The sequence below is a fragment of the Lepidochelys kempii genome, chromosome 8 (assembly GCF_965140265.1).
Source record: "Lepidochelys kempii isolate rLepKem1 chromosome 8, rLepKem1.hap2, whole genome shotgun sequence".
NCBI classification, from domain to species: domain Eukaryota; kingdom Metazoa; phylum Chordata; order Testudines; family Cheloniidae; genus Lepidochelys; species Lepidochelys kempii.
This window is the reverse complement of record NC_133263.1, coordinates 77,870,170-77,892,643: the sequence shown is the minus strand read 5'-3', so window position 1 is coordinate 77,892,643 and position 22,474 is coordinate 77,870,170. Positions and strand designations below refer to the sequence as shown.

General features: G+C 40.4%; 1 protein-coding gene across 2 annotated transcripts in view; it reads left to right on the top strand.

Moving 5' to 3' along the window:
* HS2ST1 (heparan sulfate 2-O-sulfotransferase 1) overlaps positions 1-22,474 on the top strand; it is a 163,306-nt gene that overhangs the window by 117,642 nt on the left and 23,190 nt on the right. The window contains exons 2-4 of one of the 2 annotated variants that reach the window (XM_073357156.1): positions 8,419-8,678; positions 17,637-17,722; positions 21,211-21,349. In XM_073357156.1, the coding sequence (XP_073213257.1) occupies positions 8,419-8,678; positions 17,637-17,722; positions 21,211-21,349 (485 nt within the window). The remainder of the gene's footprint in view (positions 1-8,418; positions 8,679-17,636; positions 17,723-21,210; positions 21,350-22,474) is intronic. The other variant, XM_073357157.1, reaches the window with a different exon arrangement.

The following is a 22,474-nucleotide window of genomic DNA, read 5'->3' as shown; positions in this document are numbered from 1 at the left end:
AGGGATCTGGGACAAAAATAAGGGACGGTACTTGGTCCTGCTGTGAAGGCAGGGGACTGGACTCGATGACCTTTCAAGGTCCCTTCCAGTTCTATGAGATAGAATAGATAGGAGCAAAGGGGGCCCTGTTACATAGAGTCTAACTTTTTCAGAACAGGTGGTCTTTTCTTCCCAAAATCATAATTTTGGAGTTCAATTTTTATATGCTTGACTATGAGCCTTACTTTTTTTCTTTTTTTTGTTAGCTACGTACAGTGTCTCTAGAAATCTGAGCTTTATAGAAAACTTCTCTGTTTCCATCATCATAGCCAAGATGAAATGGATAAAAGCAAGCTCTTTCAAATCAACAAGCACTTCAGCATGGACATTAAATTAAAAGCTTATGGCATTAGAATATCTCAGATCAGATTGTTCTTAAAAATAAAAGTAGATTGAATAAGATTCTGCAAGATCTGAAGGCTGGTAAATATGTCCACTTCAGTTTCCTTAATCCAATTTTAAGAATAACATCTGTTTAGCGTAGTTTATGGAGTGGGATGTGTATTTGGGTTCTGCTAATTATTCAGTTGACTTCAATAACTAATTGTATTGGGAGACCAAAGAAGCTCATATAATCTCCTTCAAAAAATTTAATTTTACTCTCAAATACTCTGATAGTGTTAGGCTGTGGGAAAGGGGAGAGTCTCAACAAAAATAAACTTAAATCCTGGTTCTTCTGGAGCCTTAGAGATAAATATTGCTCTATACAGTAAATGTAAGATTTGTAAAATTTAGTTTACTACTCTTTAAGTAGCGTGTATAACTTTAAATTTAGCTTGGGTGTATAATACTTCATTCATAGTTATCACTTACCTATGTGAAATAAATATTACTGTCAACTTAGTTTTTAATAACTAAAAAGGCATTAGCTTTTTGAGACAGGAAAGGATGCGAACAAGAATTAAAGAAAATTACAGTAATTAGTTTTAAGTTATTTATTAAAAAATAATTTCTTAAACTGGGTTTTCTAATCTGTCTAGAAGAACCTGTCACTGTTCTGTTTCCTTCAAAACTATACATACTGATGTCTCTCTCATTGGGGGCTGCCTTTTCAACCGTAAAAAGAAGAGGAGTACTTGTGGCACCTTAGAGACTAACAAATTTATTAGAGCATAAGCTTTCTTGGGCTAAAACCCACTTCATCGGATGTATGCAATGGAAAATACAGTAGGAAGATATATATACACACAGAGAACATGAAACAATGGGTGTTATCATACACACTATAACGAGAGTGATCAGGTAAGGTGAGCTATTACCAGCAGGAGAGAGAGAAAATCCTTTTGTAGTGATAATCAAGATGGGCCATTTCCAGCAGTTGACAAGAATGTGTGAGGAACAGTAGGGAGAAAAATAAACATGGGGAAATAGTTTTACTTTGTGTAATGACCCATCCACTCCCAGCCTTTATTCAAGCCTAAGTTAATGGTGTCCAGTTTGCAAATTAATTCCAATTCAGCAGTCTTTCGCTGGAGTCTGTTTCTGAAGTTTTTTTGTTGTAATTTTGCCACTTTTAGGTCAGTAATCGAGTGACCAGAGAGACTGAAGTGTTCTCCGACTGGTTTTTGAATGTTGTTGTTCTTGACGTCTGATTTGTGTCCATTTATTCTTTTATGTAGAGACTGTCCAGTTTGGCCAATGTACATGGCAGAGGGGCATTGCTGGCACATGATGGCATATATCACATTGGTAGATGTGCAGGTGAATGAGCCCCTAATGGTGTGGCTGCTGTGGTTAGGTCCTATGATAGTGTCCTTTGAATAGATATGTGGACAGAGTTGGCTACGGGGTATGTTGCAGGGATTGGTTCCTGAGTTAGTGGTTTTGTTGTGTGGCATGTAGTTGCTGGTGAGTATTTGCTTCAGGTTGGGGGGCTGTTTGTAAGTGAGGACTGGCCTGTCTCCCAAGGTCTGTGAGAGTGAGGGATCATCCTTCAGGATAGGTTGCAGATCCTTGATGCTGCGCTGGAGAGGTTTTAATTGGGAGCTGTAGGTGATGGCTAGTGGTGTTCTGTTACTTTTTTTGTTGGTAAGTAGTCCTGTCCTGTAGTAGGTAACTTCTGGGTACGCTTCTGGCTCGATCAGTCTGTTTCTGCACTTCACCAGGTGGGTATTGTAGTTGTAAGAATGCTTGATAGAAATCCTGTAGATGTTTGCCTCTGTCTGAGGGATTAGAGTAAATGCGGTTGTATCTTAGGGCTTGGCTGTAGACCATGGATCGTGTGATGTGGTCTGGATTAAAGCTGGAGGCATGTAGGTAAGGATAGCAGTCAGTAGGTTTCTGGTATAGGGTGGTGGTTATTTGACCATCGCTTATTTGCACTGTAGTGTCCAGGAAGTGGATCTCTTGTGTGGATTGATCCAGGGTGAGGTTGATGGTGGGGTGGAAATTGTTGAAATCCTGGTGGAATTCCTCCAGGGCTTCCTTCCCATCAGTCCAGATCAATGTAGCACAAGTAGAGTTGGGGCACTAGGGGCAGTTAACTCATGCAATTAACTCAAAAAATATTAATCGTGATTAAAAAAATTAATCACGATTAATTGCAGTTTTAATTGCACTGTTAAACAATAGGATATCAATTGAAATTTATTAAATATTTTGGATTTTTTCTACATTTTCACATATATTAATTTCAATTACAACAGAATACAAAGTATATTATTTTTATTATAAATTTTTGCACTCTAAAAATATTTTTTCAATTCCCCTCAAACAAATACTGTAGTGTAATCTTTGTCATAAAAGAGCAATTTACAAATGTAGACTTTTTTTGTTACATAACTGCACTCAAAAACAAAACAATGTCAAACTTTAGAGCCTACAAGTCCACTCCGTCCTACTTCTTTTTCAGCCAGTCGCTAACACAAACAAGTTTGTTTACATTTACAGGAGCTAATGCTGCCCTCTTATTTACAATGTCACCAGAAAGTGAGAACAGGCATTTGCATGGCACTTTTGTAGCCGGCATTGCAAGGATATGCTAAACATTCACTAAAAGCCTCGTAGTGTAGTCAGAGCCTATGTCTTTAGCTGACTCCTGGCTCTTCTGGTTGAAAAGTACGATTTAGCAGTTTTTCAAGCTTGTTAAGTTCTTAAAACACTTTTGTGCAAAATGGTACGTTTGAGTGCTCAAAGTTCTTTCTTTCTTCTACTTCTGGCAGTTTCTTCAAAGGAGTGTGTGGATGTGTTGGTTTTTTGCTGTTTGTTTCCTTCCCCCTTCCTCTGTATAGAATTTGCTTCCAGGGAAGCTGTCTGTCTATGTACTGCCACATATATACAGAGCTCCTCCTTCAGCATGCTCTAACCTTGTCTGCATTGGAGTTCTTTGCATTGGTGTAGCTACACTGGTGCAAACCCTGCTATAGACATGCTGCACTGTGGTAAGAAGTGCAGATTATCTGTTTAATTTCTGCCATCTGAGATGCTGTTCCATATTTTTTGTGCCCGTATGGGCAACAGAGCAGTATCTGTCTTGTGGGAAGTGGGGAAGATCAACCTGTGTGTGTCATGCCCCCTGCTGCAGGTGTATGGTGGTCTACTCTGGATATTTGCATGTGCGGAAGGGATTATTAACTGCCTGCTGCAACCTCCATCTTCACCTTGATGAAACGTGAACTGTTGCCACACCACTTTCCACAAGAGTTGAGGGGTTTGTCAGTGAGGTGATGAGGGGCAAAGAAGGAGAAAACAAAGAGGGAGAAGATAAGAGGGGATATGAAAGAGAACAAGAGGGAAGCAACCAGGAGTCAAGCAATCTTGGTTATTTGTCACAGGTTTGAATGCTGAGTAGTATGCCCTCAGCCTGATCTACACACAGTTTTTATACTAGTATTACTAATTTGGTTAGGAGTGTGATTTTTTTTTTCTTTTTTAACTGAAATAGTTATACCAGCACAACACTTGCCATGGGTGCATTATACTAGTATAAGCACTTCTATATTGGCACTGTTGCGTCAGTACTAGAGGAGCTGCCCTGCTTTAATTGTGCTGGTAAAGTTAAGTGGTACAAGTTCTTTGGCTAGACAAGACCATAGGAATGTTAAACCTGGTCTTTCCCAGTTTTACGGGAAGACTTCTTTGGTGTTACGAAGCATTTTGTTGTGAGTTCCAACTTCTTAATTGAATGTGCCAGGATTTTGAGTTCTTAACAAAGACATCATTTATCTAATATGTTAACAAAAAGAGTTGTCAACAGCTCAGCCACAGATCCTTCCACTGCCTTGTGTCATTGTGATGTTGTCATTTCACTGGTTCTCCAGACATATTCTTCCCAGGCAGACTATTTCACAAATTGACATCACACAGGGAACATGCCAGCTTTCTGGAGTTTTAACTTAATGATATTCAAGATGTGCTAATGATCCACATCATTCCACAACTAGGTGAAGTTGCAATTTTTAAAAAAATTAATCTTGGTTTCCTTTCATCTGCTATTTGCTGAATTAAGTGACAGGTTTCAGAGTAGCAGCCGTGTTAGTCTGTATTCGCAAAAAGAACAGGAGTACTTGTGGCACCTTAGAGACTAACAAATAATATTAGTTAAAAACATAAAATTCTTCTTTTCCTTCTAGATCTGCCTACTTTTCAGGCAAATGGGTAAGACTAGGCTTTCAACTGAGAAATACATGAATCATTTACAGGAAATTTCACACCCATTTGGGCTGCTAGAGGAAACCTTGTCTGTCATTGGTGACTGTGCTGCCAGCACTACTTGGTTCAAGACTGTGTGCACAGCAGGAAGAGATGCATACATTTGTACTTCTTTCTTCTTGATATTATTATTGTGGTAACACCCAATGGCCCCATTCAGGAGTGGGGCTTTGTATTAGGAGTTGTACAGGTACATAGGAAGAGATGGTACTGCCTGAAAAGTTTTGCAGTCTAAAACAAGACTTGGGAAATGAGTGTAACAAACAGTAGGAGAGAAGTTGTAGGAGTGTACAGTAACTCCTCACTGAACGTTCCTGAAAATGCGACTTTAAGCGAAACAATATTAAGCAAATCCAATTTCCCCATAAGAATTAATGTAAATGGGGGGCGGGGGCAGGTTAGGTTCCAGGGAAAAAATTTTTTGCCAGACAAAAGACACACTATATATATAAAAAACTTATACTGTGTGTGTGTATACACATACACACACAAAGTATAAGTTTTAAACAAACAATTTAATACTGTACACAGCTGCTGCCAGGAAGCTCCCTCCATCCTGAGCCCTGTTGTGTGTCCCCCTGCTCTATGGAGATGGGGTAAGCAGGGTGCAGGAGCAAGGGGGAGGGGGACACCCTGACATTAGCCCCCCTTTTCTCTCCCCCCCCCCAGCAAGTAGGATGCTCGGGGAGCGCTCCAAGGCAGAGGGCAGGAGCAGCACATGGCAGTGTGGGGAAGGACAGCTCAACTGTAGGATTGATAGCCTGCTGGGGCGGCTGCTGCACAGGGAATTTAGGGGAGCAGGGAGCTGATAGGGAAGCTGCCGGTCCACCCTGGTTCCAAGCCCCCCTCCAGCTAGCTGCAACAGACTGTGCTTCCTGCATGCAGTGGACACAGCAGGCAGCTGCCAACCGACATTAAAAGGGAGCATTGCACAACTTTAAATGAGCATGTTCCCTAATTGATCAGCAATGAAACAACGTTAAACGGGACAACTTTAAGTGAGGAGTTACTGTAGCTGAGGGCAGTGATAATATGTGGTTTCATAGACTACTTGTATGCACAGCTTGATAGTTCTAAATTTTGTTGTTTTTTTTTAATATTTCACATTTAAACTGTGGTATAGAGGTAGGGTGAAGGAGAACAGTATGAGGGGGTGAGTTAGGAGCACAAGAAGAGGAAGAAAAGTGAAGACCAAAGGTGATGGAAGAGGAGATAAGGAATGGGAGACAAGAGGGGAGGATGCAGCTCTACCAAGTGTCATGCATCCTTCATTACAATCTCATATGTGGCAGTCCTGTCACACCTACCTGCATTGCAGGTAAAATCTTGTGTATATATGAGAGTGGGGAGCGAGAAACTTTCTCTGAACTCCATTTGGCCTAGAGGGAAAGTGCATTGGGTTTAGAGCCAGGAGAGAACATTAGATTCTTGTCTCATTGGTTCATAACCTTTACTACATATCAAAGCTTCATATACGTAAGCTAAAAGGTAACCAAGCTAAAATAAGGTAACCGAGATGTTGCCCATGGTCACTTCAAGCAGACCTGGAATTATAACTCAGGTCTCTAATATGACAAAGCAAACTCACCCATTCTGAAACACTGACTTTCAGAATGAATGTGCCAAATCTGTATATGTAGCTATGCGGTCTGTAACCACTGCTCAAAATACTAGACCACACTGCCCTTGAGCCAGGAAGAGAAGCCAGGATCATAACTAACATTCCCCTGTTGTCTCACATAGCTGTGCCTCGCTGAGTATGTGTCATAACCTCCTTCTAGAACAGTGGTCCCCAAACTGTGGGGCACACCCTCCTGGGGTGTGCGTGTAGGAACTTTCGGCAAGGGACCAGGCCAGCCCCTACAGGGGGCAGGAAGGGAACACCACCCAGCCCCAGCCACAGCTCCTGGCCTCAGGCCCCGCTCCTGATCTCAGGCCCCCAGTCTCTGGCTGCAGCTCCGGCCCCACTCCTGGCCTCAGCCCCACCCCTGGCTTTGACCATGGCCCTGCTCCTGGCCCCACCTCTGACAATGGCTTTCAGGGGCATGGACAGATTCCACTACTGGTAAGGGGTGGCATGACAGAAAAAGTTTGGGGACTACTGCTCTAGGAAGTATTCCATATAAAGGACAGCAGCTTATTTTTACTAACAATTGCTCCTTTAGTTCAAACAGAAAAGGTTTGTCCTGTAAACCTCTGGATCCTGAGGTCAAACCTTGTTGTTGACCCATGTGGAAAAAAGGTACACCATTAAGGATAGTATCAAAATGCATAATTCTAAAAAAATGCTTGGACATTAAATTGTAAATAGTGGTGGGTGCTCTACTTAGCCAGAATAGAACAAAGCTTTTGAATTTTGTCTGGGTCAGCACAAAGTATGTTTGGCATACTGTAGAGCCGTAACGATCTGCTTCTCATTTTCCAAGTAGCTTTATATTTGAAAAGGAGACCAATTGCCCAGAGCGTTGTCCTTCTTGTAAAAGGAATTTTTATTTTTATTTGTAGCTTACCCACCTCTCCAAAACGTGTCTTGTTCAGGGTTTGCTTTTCTCTTTTTTTTCCTTCCTTGTGTTTGATGTACCCGTATATACTCGTTCATTAGCCCATTCGTTTATAAGCCGATCCCCCAAGATGGATAGGTAAAAATAATAAAAACTGTATGACCCTTTCATAAGCCGATCTTATATTTCAGAGGTTGGCCAACTTTGGCTCCTAGCCCATCAGGGTAAGCCGCTGGCGGTTGGGACATTTTGTTTACCTGGAGAGTCTGGAGGCATGGAGCCCCTCAGCTCCCTGTGGCCGCGGTTCACTGTTCCCAGCCAATGGGAGCTGTGGGAAGTGGTGAACTGCGGCCACAGGGAGCTGAGGGGCTCCATGCCTGCAGACACTCCAGGTAAACATGACAATATTTTAGATATTCAATTCAATGATTTCATAGAGTTTAAAGTCATCAAATTTTGGTGTAGACCTGTTTATAACCCGACCCCCGCTCTTTGATGCATCCCTTTTTTTACCAAAAATATTCAGCTGATGAATGAGTATATATGATAGTTTTGTATTCAGGGCAATAATTTTGCCCGCCCCTTAATGTAAATCATTTCATAAGCTTCTCCTGTTTCTTTTCTTATCAAATTTGAGTCTAATACATCTAATTAGATTCTTACAAAGCCATGTGTTGTAGTATTTACACATGGGGAGTGGTGTTAATTGGAATAAGAACAATAGTAGTTTTATTTAAACTCCAGTGCCTCTTCACCATTAATTGACTAAACCATCTATGGTCAGTGACTTTTATTGTTTTTTAAAATACATATTTTATACTTTGATATTTGAACTAATTATTCCTTTTACCTAGTATTTCTTAGTACTGGGTATTTTATAGGATTTTTGGGGGGACTTGTGAGAAGGGTTACCGTTTTGATACAGCATCATAGAGAACTTTTTAAAGAAAAGAGTGTAGCTTCTTTTAATGCTTACATAAGTTAAAGGAAAGAATATTCCTCACTGTTTATCAGTTTCCAGACAACATATTCGGTCTCCAAGCATAATTTAGTTAAATCTATAAAAATGCATTGAGCAGGAAAGGAAAATTTTAAATCCAGATGTTAAAAAAACTAACAATTAGTAGTTGTTTACTTTATAGATGGTTTTTAACCTTTTTTGTCACTTTAATGCTAAGGACTGAGTTTCAAGATCGCACTATCTACTTCATTATCACTAAAAGCTTAGTTTTTCTGTTACTCTTTACAGAAAGAGCTATTGCAAGACATGAAGTCAGAGAGATAGAACAACGTCATACAATAGATGGTCCCCGACAAGATGCAACTCTGGATGAAGATGATGATGTGGTGATCATTTACAACAGAGTACCTAAAACTGCAAGCACATCCTTCACAAATATTGCCTATGACCTTTGTGCAAAGAACAAATATCATGTTCTGCATATTAATACAACCAAAAATAATCCTGTTATGTCACTGCAAGATCAGGTAAGTTACATTTATGGAGATGATAGTATGGGTTTTTAGCCACTTGAGCATTTTTAATATATTAGGTATTTTATTGTGTGTTCAGCACTATTCAGGAAGAACCATTTTGAGTGTGTACATACATCCACAGAGAATAGTAATTTGCTATTGTAAATATAACTGGAGGAACAGATGGAATTTGGTGCCATTATAATGTAACAAGATTAATTTACCACACTACTTGGCATGATAGAAGTCTCTGCTTAAAGGTCTAAGACAAGAATAAAAAGGGATACAGTGGGTCAGGACTGACCTGCATTGGCGTAGCAATGTGTAATGCTTGTCTAGTATATAGTTTACTCATTTTATGCTTGGCTGTACATAGTGCTTCCAGTTCACTACTTCCATGTGAATCAAAGTTAACTCTCCAAAATATATTTTAAATGAGAAGACTAAAAAAGCTCTTTCAGCTAGGTGAGTTATAAATTACTAGAGAGGAAATAACATAATACAATGAACATCTCAAGTTCAATTGTATTAGGAAGTGTTTGGTATTATGTAATGTTCAGCAAGTTTTGAGTCCACTTCTGTGTCCCTGAATATTTCTTAGTTCTTTTTTAAACCCTATTCTTTAAAAATTCAGCACTACATAATGTTGCTCTGCTTGCGGTGTTTAGCTTAACAGAAAAGCATTACTTGCAAAATAGGTTGTGCACAATTGTGGATCTAATTTCCAATGCAGTTACTGTTAGTAAATTCACAAATGAGGTAATTGCATATGCAAGTGACCAATTAGATGCATAATGTCCTATTAAAGTATACAGTTGTCCAATTTGCACAAGAAATCATGTGCCTGAATTAGTCTCACAAATGCACATTCCTGACTTTCAAAATCAGATCCCAAATCTCTATTAGTCTATTTTTTCTGTAATGTAAGTGAACATGGATCAACTAAATATAGCATTAGCGGTAATACTATAACTGCTTGTGGCGTATTGTCAAGATCAAGATTCTGGCTGGTTGTTTCACCTCAATAGCCTTTAGTTATAGGTAAAATAAAGTAAGAATAATCATTGGCAGGGGATAATGAGCTGTTTTCTTAACAAGTAATTGAACTGTGTGTGTCTGTCTCTGAGAGAGAGAACCTGCAATTGAACTGTGTGTGTCTGTCTCTGAGAGAGTGGTTTTATTTCAGAATTTTTGATAATTTTAATTCAGAAAGCAGTGTTTCAATGGACAATATGAATCAGTGACTTAAAGAAATTGAAGTGGTTTTCGTACCAAGGCTTCTGGTACAAGGCGAACTGTGTAGTAAGTATTTGATGATAGTCCTTTTTTTTTTTTTTTTTTTTTTTTTAAAATAAGCAAAAACTCTGGAAAGGATGTAATGCCTTTAAGCTTCAGGGCATAAGTCAACCTCTTTGGGCTTAACTCTACCATATGGCTATTCCTAGCACAAACTAAAAGGTACCTAGTTCACATTAATGTAGCCCTCTTCATACAGGTCTATGTTAATACAAACTAGATACCTTTTAATTCACACTAGCAACATCCCCACGAGGGAGCTGGACTATTTTGGTGTGCACTGCAGTTCACACCCCAGGAGCCCAAACTATGAGGTTGTGTAGATAAGCCCTAACTTTTTGTGGTGATGAAACTTTCCTTGATGACAGGTTAAGCCATTGCTGCCTATGTAGGATTTCTACCTCTTGATCCTGAACACGGTACCAAACTAGATGGATCACTGGTCTGCTTCAATGTAGCAATCTGTGTTCCTAAATTTAGAGTGGTCAGTTAGCATGATTTCCTCAAGTCCTTCCCAGACCTGGGGAATCTCAGGTTTTCTGTCCAGCCCATGTTGCCTCTCTTGCAAATTTCTGGATTTTTTGACAGCCAGTCAAGGGCTAGTTTCTGTAACTCCATTCCTGTTAGAACCACCCAGTAAGGCTGCTACATGGTCATCTGTTCCACCAGTACTCTAAAAAGCAACTCAGCTGGAGCTGCGTGGGAGGAAATTATCTCCAGAACAAGGAATTCAAAAATAGCCAACAGGAAAAATACAGCCAGAGAAAGAGAGGTGTATAACAGCAAGGCAGTGGGAAGAAGCAGCAATGCAACAGCAAAATGCTTAGCCCTGCCTATTGGGAGAAAAGGACCATAGCAGTGGAGTAGCTGCTGCTGTTGACAAGAGGAGCATGGAGCCAGGGAAATAAGGGGCCTCAGACTAAGGAAACTATATTTCTCAAAGTGGATATTTTCCACTAACTTAGTGCTCTGAATAAGTTCAGCATGAAACACTTAACAAATGTCATTATCATTCACCTTGAGCAAAAGGACAGTTTTGACAGTTTCTTTAGAATTTTCTCTTCACCCCATACTGCACTCATTCTATTGGACTGTTTGTTCCTGGTGAACACAGAACTAATTCTACTCCGTATAGCAATATGTCTTGAACAAATAGTTAGATGTTATAAACAAAACCAACATCATAATGAAAAGCTGGAATGTTTCAGGTCTCAAAAGAAGTTCCTGGGACACAAAGTCTTAGGAAAAAACTAGATATATGGTCAGTACTGCAGGGAGGAAGAAGGATGGATTTAGGGGACAAGGAGAGGTGATTGGGGGCGAATTGTATAGTAGGACACCAGTTTTGTGCTGTATGCACTTTTCTTTAATGTAAATATTCCCGGCTTATTTTGCTGAGTTGATATAGGACCTTCTGGCACCTCCTTTTTGATCACTGGAAGCATTTTAAGCTTCCAGTTACCTAGAAAACTGAACTTCTTCATTCATTCCTATTTTCCTTGCAGTACTTCTTAGCTCCTCTGATTACATTTGATCCAGTTTTCAATTCAGTGAAGCTCAGCTGAGCTAACACCTATTAGGAGCTCTGAAATAGCCTTTCAGTTATTTTCTAAAAATGCCTGAAACACAATTTCATAAAAGTCATTCACACTTACCTGTATTTTCCAAAATAACCTCAAAGAACTTACTTAGTTTGGACACAAACTTTAATCACTCACTCTCATGTGAGCCCCAGTAGCTACAAGGCCCTTTAAAATAAAATAAAACAAATAAGCAAACAAAAGCCAACCCATGCTCAACAGGAGAGAGAGAGAGAATTGCAAGAAATAGTCATCAGTGATCCAGTGAGGGGGGGAAAAAAAAATCATTTACCCCAGCATGGGTATGGTTGTCATAAAACTTCAGAAGTTCTTTGCATCTGGCTTAAAACGTGGACTTGTACTACAGTTGTCACAGCTGCTGTATAGCAGCTCACTTACCCTCTCTTGGCTTGTGCTGGACTGAGTATTGTCTGTTGAAAGATGAGCTAAGACAAGTCCTGGCTAAATCAGCTAAGCAGGCCTCTGATATACATGATGACTGTATACTATCATTGATATTACCTTCTTAGCCATAGGTTTTGCCTGGACCAGCATGAAACAAAGAATAAGTTAATGGTTCTTCTTCGAGTAGTGCCCCTATGGGTGCTCCACTCTAAGTGTGTCTGTATTTCTGCGCTGCTGATCAGAGAACTTTGATAGCAGTGTCCATTGGGCCCGCACATGCACTGTGTTTCCTCGTGCTGTTTCACGAGGCTAGCCAGTGTGTGTGGGCTAGCCATCCTCAGTTGTTTCTCACCCACCCCTTGTTAGAGATGGAGCCTTTTCTTTAGCTTTTAGAAACCCTTTAGCCTTCTTTTGACTTTTATTAGGCAAAATTTTTATTTATTTATTTATTTAAAGAAAGAAAGAGAAAGAAAGAAAAGATTTTGTTCTTGTTTGACCCCTCGTGGGTGGAAGGAGACCCCCTGAGAAGGGTATGCCCAGCTCTCTAGGCTTCAAGAAGTGTCGCACTTGCAGCGAAGCAATCCCGGTGCACTCCAAATGCATTTGCTGCCTTGGCAAGGGCCACATCTAACAAAAGTGTTCCCTCTTCCAGCAGCTCCGACTGAGATTCCCGCAAGGACAGAGAACTCTGCCAGAAAATCATCTGTATGGAGGCAGCCCCTAGCCCTCTGGCGGGTGAGAGTCTTCCCCATAACCTTCAACTTTGAAGGACAGTGGGTCAAAGAAACAGTCTGGGGACTCCTCCCATAAGTCAAAAACTCAAGTCCCGTCATTAACCCCAAGGGATAGCCAAAAGTGATCACCATCTCTGTTGGTGTCTGGTACTGTTGACAAGCCCATGGATCCTTTGGGCATCGGCATTGAATCTTCGGTACAGAGAGACAAGGGCAAATGCCCTAAGATGTTCATGGAATGCAAGCTGTCATCTGTTCCACCAGCAGCAGCAGCCCATCTGCCATTGGAAAGATGAGTACGGGTGAGGTCCTCATCTCTCCCAGCACCACTACTGATGCTGGGATGCTCAGTACCAGCAAAATTTCACCAGGCCGGTGACCTGGCTATGTAGGAAGCTCCTGACTCTCTGCCCCTCAGTATTGAGATCATTGCACTGCGCCATGGCCAACCAAAGGGTATTTCTGCACAATCATGCCATGCCTCTCCGATGTCAAGTGAGGGATTCGACAGTGAGCCGGCCAGGGTTTCTCTCTCTTCCTCCCAAGCTTTATATGGGACCTGATATGAATAGGGTCTGGGAATGAATCACCAGATATCACTGCCACCATCTTGGTTTGGTCACCCGTGGGCACCTCCACCAGGCCATATGCCCCCTCAGTGGCCATACTGGGACCCCTGGGCAGCACACCGCCAACCTCTCTCGAGGGCACCGAGCACTGCCCAAGAGCTTCCCAGGCATCTGGAGGAGTGAGAGGTGGACACAGAGGAGGTCACACTCAAGGCCATATCCTCTTCTTCACTGGACGAAGCAGTCATGGTGTCTCCACCATCCATGGCGGATGACTTCCACATGTTTCAAGCTGGCGAAGATAGCAGTGGACATCCTCCACATTGGAAGAGGTTAAAGGTATGTACCACTAGCTTATCGATACCTTCCATGCCTCATCTACCTCCAAAATCACCCTTCCAATGAACGAGGCCACCCTAGACCTAGCTAAGATGATGTGGCAAATCCCAGCTTCGGTGGCCCCGACATGCAAGCGGGTAGACAAAAAAAAATTATGTCCCTGCAAAGAAATCAGAGTTCCTATTTACTCACCTATTGCCCAGTTCCATTGTGGTGGATGCTGTGAACTCTAATGGCCCACAACACTGCTTTAGGACCGCGCCCTATGACAGAGATTGGAAGCATCTTGACCTTCCTCCCCCACTGCTGCTCCTCACTGTAGCCTCACTGGGGGTGGGGAACGGGGCTGCCCCTTGCCCAGTGTGGGGCAGGAGCAGTGACTGCAGGCCGGGGGGAGGGGGGGTGTGTGCTGGTGGAGGGTCCCACTGGAAAAAGGAAGGGTCCGAGGCAGAAGAGCAGGGTCGGGGCAGGGCAGGCTGGATCGGGGGCACTAGGATCCTGTGGCGGCAGTTCATGCTGGGAGCCAGAAGAGCGGAGTCAGCGTGGAGCTGCAGGGGAGAGGCAGGGATGCTCTGGGACCCGGGGGAGGTGCACGGGGGCAGCAAGTGGGGGCCGGGGGACACTCAGGAGAGGTGCAGAGGGGCCGCAGGCAGGGCCAGAGGAGAGACTGGGCCCCAAACATTGGTGGAGCTGGGTCCCCGGGCCCTGAATATTGCTGGAGCCCGGGCACCACAGGCCCATATAGCTCGCCGCCCCAGCATGGAACCAGTACCTACAAGGCAAGGGGTTCTGCTCTTGTTACTTTCTAATTTGCATCAGGAAAAGATTTCAGAGCTCTCAAAAAGTTTGTCAAAGCTCAAAAGTTCAAGATGGTCACCCTGTTGACGCTCATTCCATCACAGGAACAGGGAGGCTGGTTTTTGGCTCTCAATCTGCAAGATGCCTACTTTCACATCTCAGTACTACTGGCTCACAAATGTTTCATCAGTTTCACTCCTCCCCTTCGGATTTCCATCGGCACCCAGAGTATTTTCCAAAGTTCGCTCAGTGGTGGCCACCTATCTACGATCTCCAGGGATAATGATCTATCCTTACCTGTGTGATTGCCTCCTCAGAACCTGGTCGCTTCAGGAGGCTCATCGAGCCAATGAAGACACGATATGCTTGTTCACAGAGCTGGGCCTGCAGACCAATTCCAAAAGTTGACCCCCACACCAGGGCAATGCCTAGAATTCATACGGGCCGACCTAGATGAGCTATAGGCCAAAGCCTTCCTATTATCAGACCAGATTTCTGTCCTTGGTATCGCTTATAGACACGGCTCAATGCAGCCCTCAAGTGCCAGCGAGAATCTGCCTTCAGCTCCTGGGGCAGATGGCAGCTGGCACAGCAGTGATTCCACATGCCAGACTTCACATGCGGTGCCTACAGCTGTGGTTCAGCTCGGTTTACAGACTGAACAGGGACAATCTGGATAAAGCTCTGTCATTGCCCACCAGGGTCAAGAACTCCATGGACTGGTGGAAGAACCGGCCAATGCATGCAAAGGGATCCCCTTCTTACAGGTGCCACCTTCGTAACTCCTTACCACTGACAGATCCCTCATAGGATGAGGCATGCATTTAAAAGATATTACGACAGAAGGCAAATGGTCACCTGCAGAGACATCCCTGCATATCATCTCCTTGAGTTGAGAGCGGTGAGGAACACCTGTGCCAGTTTCCTCCCACTGATAACAGGATCACATATAAACATCCTGACAGACAACATAGCCTACATGTATTCTATCAACCGCCAGGGAGGAGCCAGATCACACCCTCTCTATGCACAGAGTCAGTGAAACTGTGGAACTGGTGTATCTTGAGTTAGCCAGGTTCTAAATAATATAGGGTTTTATAGATAGGAATCAAAACTTTGAATTGCATCCTGAAACAGATGGGAAGTCAGTGCAGTTTGCTTTGCAACATTATAATAACATCATGTGGTCCTCAACCAGACTTGATGAAAGTTAACTTCAAGGCTAGCATTAAGCAGAGCACATTATTTCAATCCGTTTAGGAGATGCCATACATAAGCTCTGCATCAAAGGAGGAAAAGCTGCATATGACAAAGTAGCATGAGCCACTTCCACATGGGAATTTTAAGAGCCAGTGGTTCAAAGGAACCTCAAGACAATGGACAACTGATCTCATCCATTCCAAGAAATAACATATCCGCCTTACAGAATCTTCACTGGCTTTGTTTCATTTCTGAATTCAGCACATGTTCCTCAGTGGCTCATTATCCTGTTCAGATTATTATCTAAGGTTATCTGTAGACACCAGACTTTTCTTTACTGAATCTTTGTCTCTCCTCAGTACCTCTGCATCTGTCTGCCTCATTGACACACTGGAGAGAGGAGTCACCAGGCCTAGTGAGAAGTGGTTGGCCTTAGGAGGGGATTTGCAAGCAATTCTCTTCTCCCTGTGCTTCTCAATTTTACTGATTTTGAAACTTGGTTAAGTAACGGGTCTTCACCGTTCTGTTGCACATCTATAAATGCTTAATGTACAATATTTTGCAGTCTCCCTACTTTATTTGTATTTGTATATATGTACTCCGTGTATCTGTGAAGTGTTCTGTGATACTTTTTACATTTACACTGCTACAAAAAATGAGTTCTGTTTAACAGAGAACAGCTGCACTGAGAATTTTGCAGTTGATATTTCTGTGGTTTAGCTGTATAGGCCATCACTCTGTCTGAGTTTAGTACAGGGCAAATTCCTGGTGCTTTAGTTAATATCCAAGTGTGATTCTTAACTATTTCCTTTAATTATGTGAGTGATCTACCCTCTGCTTTTCAGCTTCAGAAATGGCATATCACTACCCTACAGCTAGTGAGATTCAAATTTATCAACTTTTCTTTATTAACCAATGCACCAGCTATTAAATAATTTTCATAGTTTTATTGTTCTGGGTGTTAAGACTATTTTCATCTAATAAAACGAAGCTACCAGCATTTGGCTGTCTTACTTTCTTAAATTGATCATACTTCGCAATTTTGACCGTGTATCTTATTTTCTACTGCATAATCATCTTCCAAATGTGAGGTCTGTTTCTATCCATTGTGGAGTTTTGCCAGGGTCTACTTAGATCTTGATCAGCTCTTGTCTAAGGGCTAGTTCATGCCTTGGTATTATCTAAGAACATAAGAATGGCCATACTGGGTCAGACCTAAGGTCCACCTAGCCCAGTAACCTGTCTTCCAACAGTGACCAATGCCAGGCACCCCAGAGGGAATGAACAGAACAGGTAATCATCAAGTTATCCATCCCCTATTGCCCATTCCCAGTTTCTGTCAAACAGAGGCTAGGGATACCATTCCTGTTTAGATTTAGATTGTTGTGTTGAGCTTTTGGGCTTAAATTAATTTTTCCTAGTTATAAGCTCCAGAGAAGAATGAAGATGTACCTTAAACTAAACATAGTGCTGAAATGCAGTCTGGCTGATGGTCCATCCAAAAATTAAAATTCTGCTCCTTTTGAGCAAATGGTCCACCTGGTTCGATGCCTTCCTGTCCCTGTAAAATAGATCCAATAAAAAACCAGAGTTTCACCTAACACATTTGAAGAAAAAATCATTCCCTTCTTGTGGAAAATCTGTTGGAATCTGTATACAGATTGATGGATTTGGTCCCTGTTGCTCACTGCTGAGGGCACTCTATATTGCCGTCAAACTATGTTTAAGGCTAACAAAAAATACTAATTAAAATGTTGTTTGTATTGGTCATATTTCTGACTTTGCTTTATTTGCCTTTCTGATTGCTATATTCTACTTCATATTTTTTTAACTTTAAATTGTGGCCCTCTACAGTGAGTCAATTGCCATGTGCTTCTAAATAAAGTATCCTTTTCAGTTAGTCATATGTCTTTTGGTAATATTCATGGTGATAGATTTTTATCATAATGCATTGTTCGGTTTTACTTATTGAATGGAACATATTAGTGTAGGCTGAGCATCAGCCATTCCAAATGGTATTGGAATATTGACTGTTTTCTACTTTTGTAGGTGCGATTTGTGAAGAATGTAACTTCCTGGAAGGAAATGAAACCAGGATTTTATCATGGACATATATCTTACTTGGATTTTGCAAAGTAAGTTACCTCATGATTTGTTTCATCTGCAATGGTTAATACTATTTATATTCTTAAAACTACACAGTAGATAAAATATTTCCTTCCGAAACGTGTTAATTTTGCCAGTTTTCAGTTGTGGAGTCCAGTAGTTCAAGTAGATTATGTTGATCCATCTTAAATATTACTGCCCTCTAGTGTTCAGAATCTGTCAACTGTTTTAAAAAAAAAATGCAAACATTGAGTGTCCTTCAAATGAGCAATATTCCCTTTAGATTTTTAATACAACTTTGACCTGTTTATTGCATGATAAAAAAGAATTAACTCCTCGTTTAGGCCTGATTCCACAAGTTAGCAATATTATTCCTTGGCTGAGCAACAGGAGTGCCTTTGCCTGAGAATTTCAGCTTGCTCTTCTGGATACTGAGAGTATCATCCTGGTGATATGCTTCACAGGCTGAGTTGTTTAGACGCAGTCTGTTCCCAAACACAGCGCATCGAATAAGTAACACCACATAACTGGCGTTCAGTGAGGTTACTTTGAAGTGTGTGGCTCTTCACGTTCACCATACATTTTAAACTTTTTACAATTTAGTTTTTAACATGCCACAGTTAATAACATAGCAGTACATTAAAGCAGTCACTTTTGTGCTATACATGCTACTTTTTAAAAAAATACATAGGAAATACACTGAATGATGTTCCCCTTTGTAGGGCTTAATCCTGCTCCCACTGAAGTCAATAATAAAACTCCTATTGACTTCATTGGTGCAAGATCATGCCCATATTCCCCATCACTTGTGTTCCTCCTCCTTTCCACTCAGACAATTAACCTCAGAGGGTAAAGATCTTTTGGTTTGTAGCCTTTAAAGCCCTCTCTGGAAGTAATTTTTAATTATAACTTTTTATTTAAAAAAAAAAAGTAAAAATAAAATGGGGGAGCATCATAAACTCCCAATTTAGCTCATCTCTAATAGAAAGTCCTAAAAGCCACTGCAGCAGCTGAAAATTACCAGTGGCAGCAGCTGAAATTTCAAGATTGCTGAAAGAAACAGAAGGAGAGAAACCTAAACTTAAAAAAAAAAAATGAAATAAAATGAAGAAACTCTGTGCTTCACATTGAATCAACCTCCCCTCCCACCTTTTTTTAAAAGTTAAAATACTATATTAATAGACTTTCTGAATTGAACCCTTAATGGAATAACAGCCTTGTGAACAGCTAGGTGAATATTATTCTTTACATTACTCAAGGCATAAAGCTGAAAACATCTTACAGGTACTGGAACTTTTCAGATTAAAATAATTATTGTACCTGTAGAAAGGCATCGAAGCAATTTCACAGATTTCATTCATGTTCATATTTCCTTCCAGGGCTGTGTTATCCTTGTGTTTGCTGATTGTTGCCCTTTTATCTAAATGACTAATTTTTTCCCACAACAGTTTCCTTTCTCTTATTTTTGGTTTTCATTATTAAAATCATATATTGAGTGCTATGGTTGCTCTTGGCTTTTGAGCTATACTTTTAAAGAAACTCTGAGTATGTTCTGCATTCTTGTAATTGTCAAGTGTAAACTATTTCAGAAAATATTAAGGCTGTGTATTAAATGCCAAATGAGACTTGGATGCACTAAAATATTTCAGAAACACCTCTTACATTATGCTGAAACCAAAAACATTGCAGCAGTAGGGGCCAATCCAAGACTGTTGGTGTTGAGGGAGTGGTGCCATAACCCCAGACTATTACTAATAGTAATAACAAAAATCCTTTGATTCTCTGTTTTTTTGTTTTTATCCTATTTTCATTCTGATGCCACTTTCAGTCATCCATAATAATAGTTGATCTCCATTATGATGCTGTTTTCTTTTCGTTAAATAGATGGGAAAATAGCTTCCTTTGACACAGGACAATACTGTTTCATTATTATTATTTTATTACTTATTATTTGTATTGTGCCATGAATATTTACAGAGTGCCAAGAGACACCAATCAGGATTGAGACCTATAATGCTAGGTGATGTACAAATATATGTCATGACACAATCCAGGCTCCAAGGAGCTTTGCATTAGTTGGTCAGCATGGTCATTATAAGACCAAATGTTCAGGCCTCTGTCCAGTCTGCCCCCAAAATAATAATCTTTTCAGTTGTTTTTATTTCCTCGTTTACTACTACTAACCTTTTGCCCTTCTGTTATCTCTCCTCTTCACTCTTTCAACCCAAGACCTAATAGTTTTCCCCTACCAACAGCAGTAAGTTTAGTTTATAACTTTTTTCAAATGTCTTTACCCCAATTGTGCTGCATCTTGAGTTGTGCTTTGCTAAAGTTTCTCTAGTTTAGCAAGTACGGTCACATGATTCTCTGTCAATACAAAATTCTAGCAGTTATAGCTGAACATAAATGTATTCGACATTTTAAAGATTCTAGTTTCACTTGAGGATGTCATGCTTGCTCATGATATTATTGGATGCACCTCCTGGGGTCTCTGAAATGTTTAAATGGTCTTTATGTTCTTTTCTTTTTGCTTAGTTCATCATGATCTTTTACCTAAACTATGGCTGACAAGTCTCAAAAGGAGAAGAAAAATAAGGAAAATTTCCCCTAAATATAGACCAATTGGGGTGGAAATAATATAAAACTATTTTTGATCACTTGTCTGGTCATTTGAGTTAGCACCTTGTTATTTTTTACAAGGCTTCCAGTTTGTACTATGCTAAATCAAAATTTCCTTAGGTAGCACAGTGGCCTTAAAAATCTTGAAAAGTCACTGACTGTAATAGAAAATGAAGTTTCTGCTAGTATCAGACACCCACATTTTATAATCATAGCCAAATGACAGTCCCTGAGCACCTCCCCTTCCTTGTAGTCTCTATCTCTGTCCTTGGAGTCATGCCAGGAATACCACTTACTTCACTAGTGCATAGCACAGTTAGAAAGGCAACAACAACAGGAAGCAGAAAAGGAAGACCGAACCTTCTGAGGGCTTCTGTGGTATGAATATTTTGTTACTAGACTGAGGGAAGGAATTTCTAAGGTCAAGTTACTTATATTAAAACTTTCTGCACCTGGTATGGAAGCAGATGGGATGTAATTATTGACATTTCAATATTGTTTTAGCTCAAAGACTAGGGTTGGATTATATTAAAAACAAACAAAAAATTATACAAACACACAGAATTGACTTACCTGGTGTGTGGCTTGGTTTTTTGAGTTTGTCTTGTTCCTGTAATCAAGAATCTATTGTGTTAACATCTCTGGAACCCTCCATCACAAGGTAGAGAGTATCTCTGTTTTCAATACTTTTTTCATCTGTCCTTTTTCAGAAAGCACTCTTCTGTTCTTTCGAACAATAATATAGAGCCCTAATGTGAAATGTTGACTTCCTGGCACTAAAGATTAAAATTTCCTGTCTGTAATATGTATATATGTTCACATTTACATAATGTCAGTAAATATATTTTTGAGAAACTACAGGAAAAAAACATTGGTTTGACTTTATTTTCTATTTCAGATTTGGTATTAAAAAGAAACCAATTTACATTAATGTCATAAGAGATCCTATAGAACGACTAGTTTCTTATTATTACTTTTTGCGGTTTGGAGATGATTACAGACCAGGGCTACGAAGGCGAAAACAGGGGGATAAAAAGGTAACCTGCGCTTTAGATTCTGCTTTCATGTCTTCTTCGTACTAAAATTGATCTGAAAACAGCTTTAAAATACGGTTTGGCTAAAGCCATATTTCCTTAAAAAAAAAAAATCCAAAATATTAGTGGATTTAAGGTTGAAATTGAATTTGTGTGAAGTTTGAAAATCAGAGCTGTTCTTGGATCAACAGTGGCGATGCTGGTGATTTTGGTAGGTGGCATGCTCACTTTGTGTTGGTTTTGAACCAAGGTGTACAACTCCATATGCTGTAAGACCTTTGAAGAAGTATAAATCCAAAATTCTGACCTTTTGTGAGCAACTGTTTACTTGAATGACTAATTCTGAAAAAAAAACATGAAAGAATTTTCTTGAAACTTTGCAAACAAATTAATTTAGGGCTCAGAAGTCTGAAAAATCTCAGCCCAAATGTCATTGTTGTAAATATTCAAGGTTGCAAGCGTCAAATGAAAAGACTATTCTATTAGAGGTATCCAGAAATCCATTCCTGCAAGAAGTTGAACTGAACCTGCACTCTAAAGCTATCATGCTAAAAGAATATGTGTTTTGTCTTTCAGCAGCAGTCCTAGCTGTTGATTTTGAACACTTAATATTGTGATAGGACTTTAACATATGCAAGGTGCACTATTTGAAAATTGTTGTGTTCAAGCGATACATATTCTGCACTTTCCCACCCTTCTTTAGAGCTGACCGGGACTGACCCAATTTAGCATATTCAAACAGCCAAACCTCCCTTGCTCAAGCATTGTTACAGCTTCCTGTTAATTCCATAATTTATTTATCCCAGGATGCATTTATATATCTACTATAATATATATACTGTTGGAATGCCTCACTTTGGATCGTACTTGCATATAAGTAAGCAAAGTAATGCAATATATTTGCTGAATGGACAGTTTTTAAAGAGATTGAATTTGACCCAAAATGTAAAGTTTTGTAAAAGTAAGCTTTTTACAAAACTTAAGAGCTGAAATTTTTCCGTTCTTTTTTTTTCAATTTCAGTGGAAACACAGGATTTTTAACCAAAAAACTTTTTCTGCAATGTTTGCAATCTAAATAGTGCACCGTTATGGTAATACCTTGGAAAACTGAAAGTGAAACTGACTAAA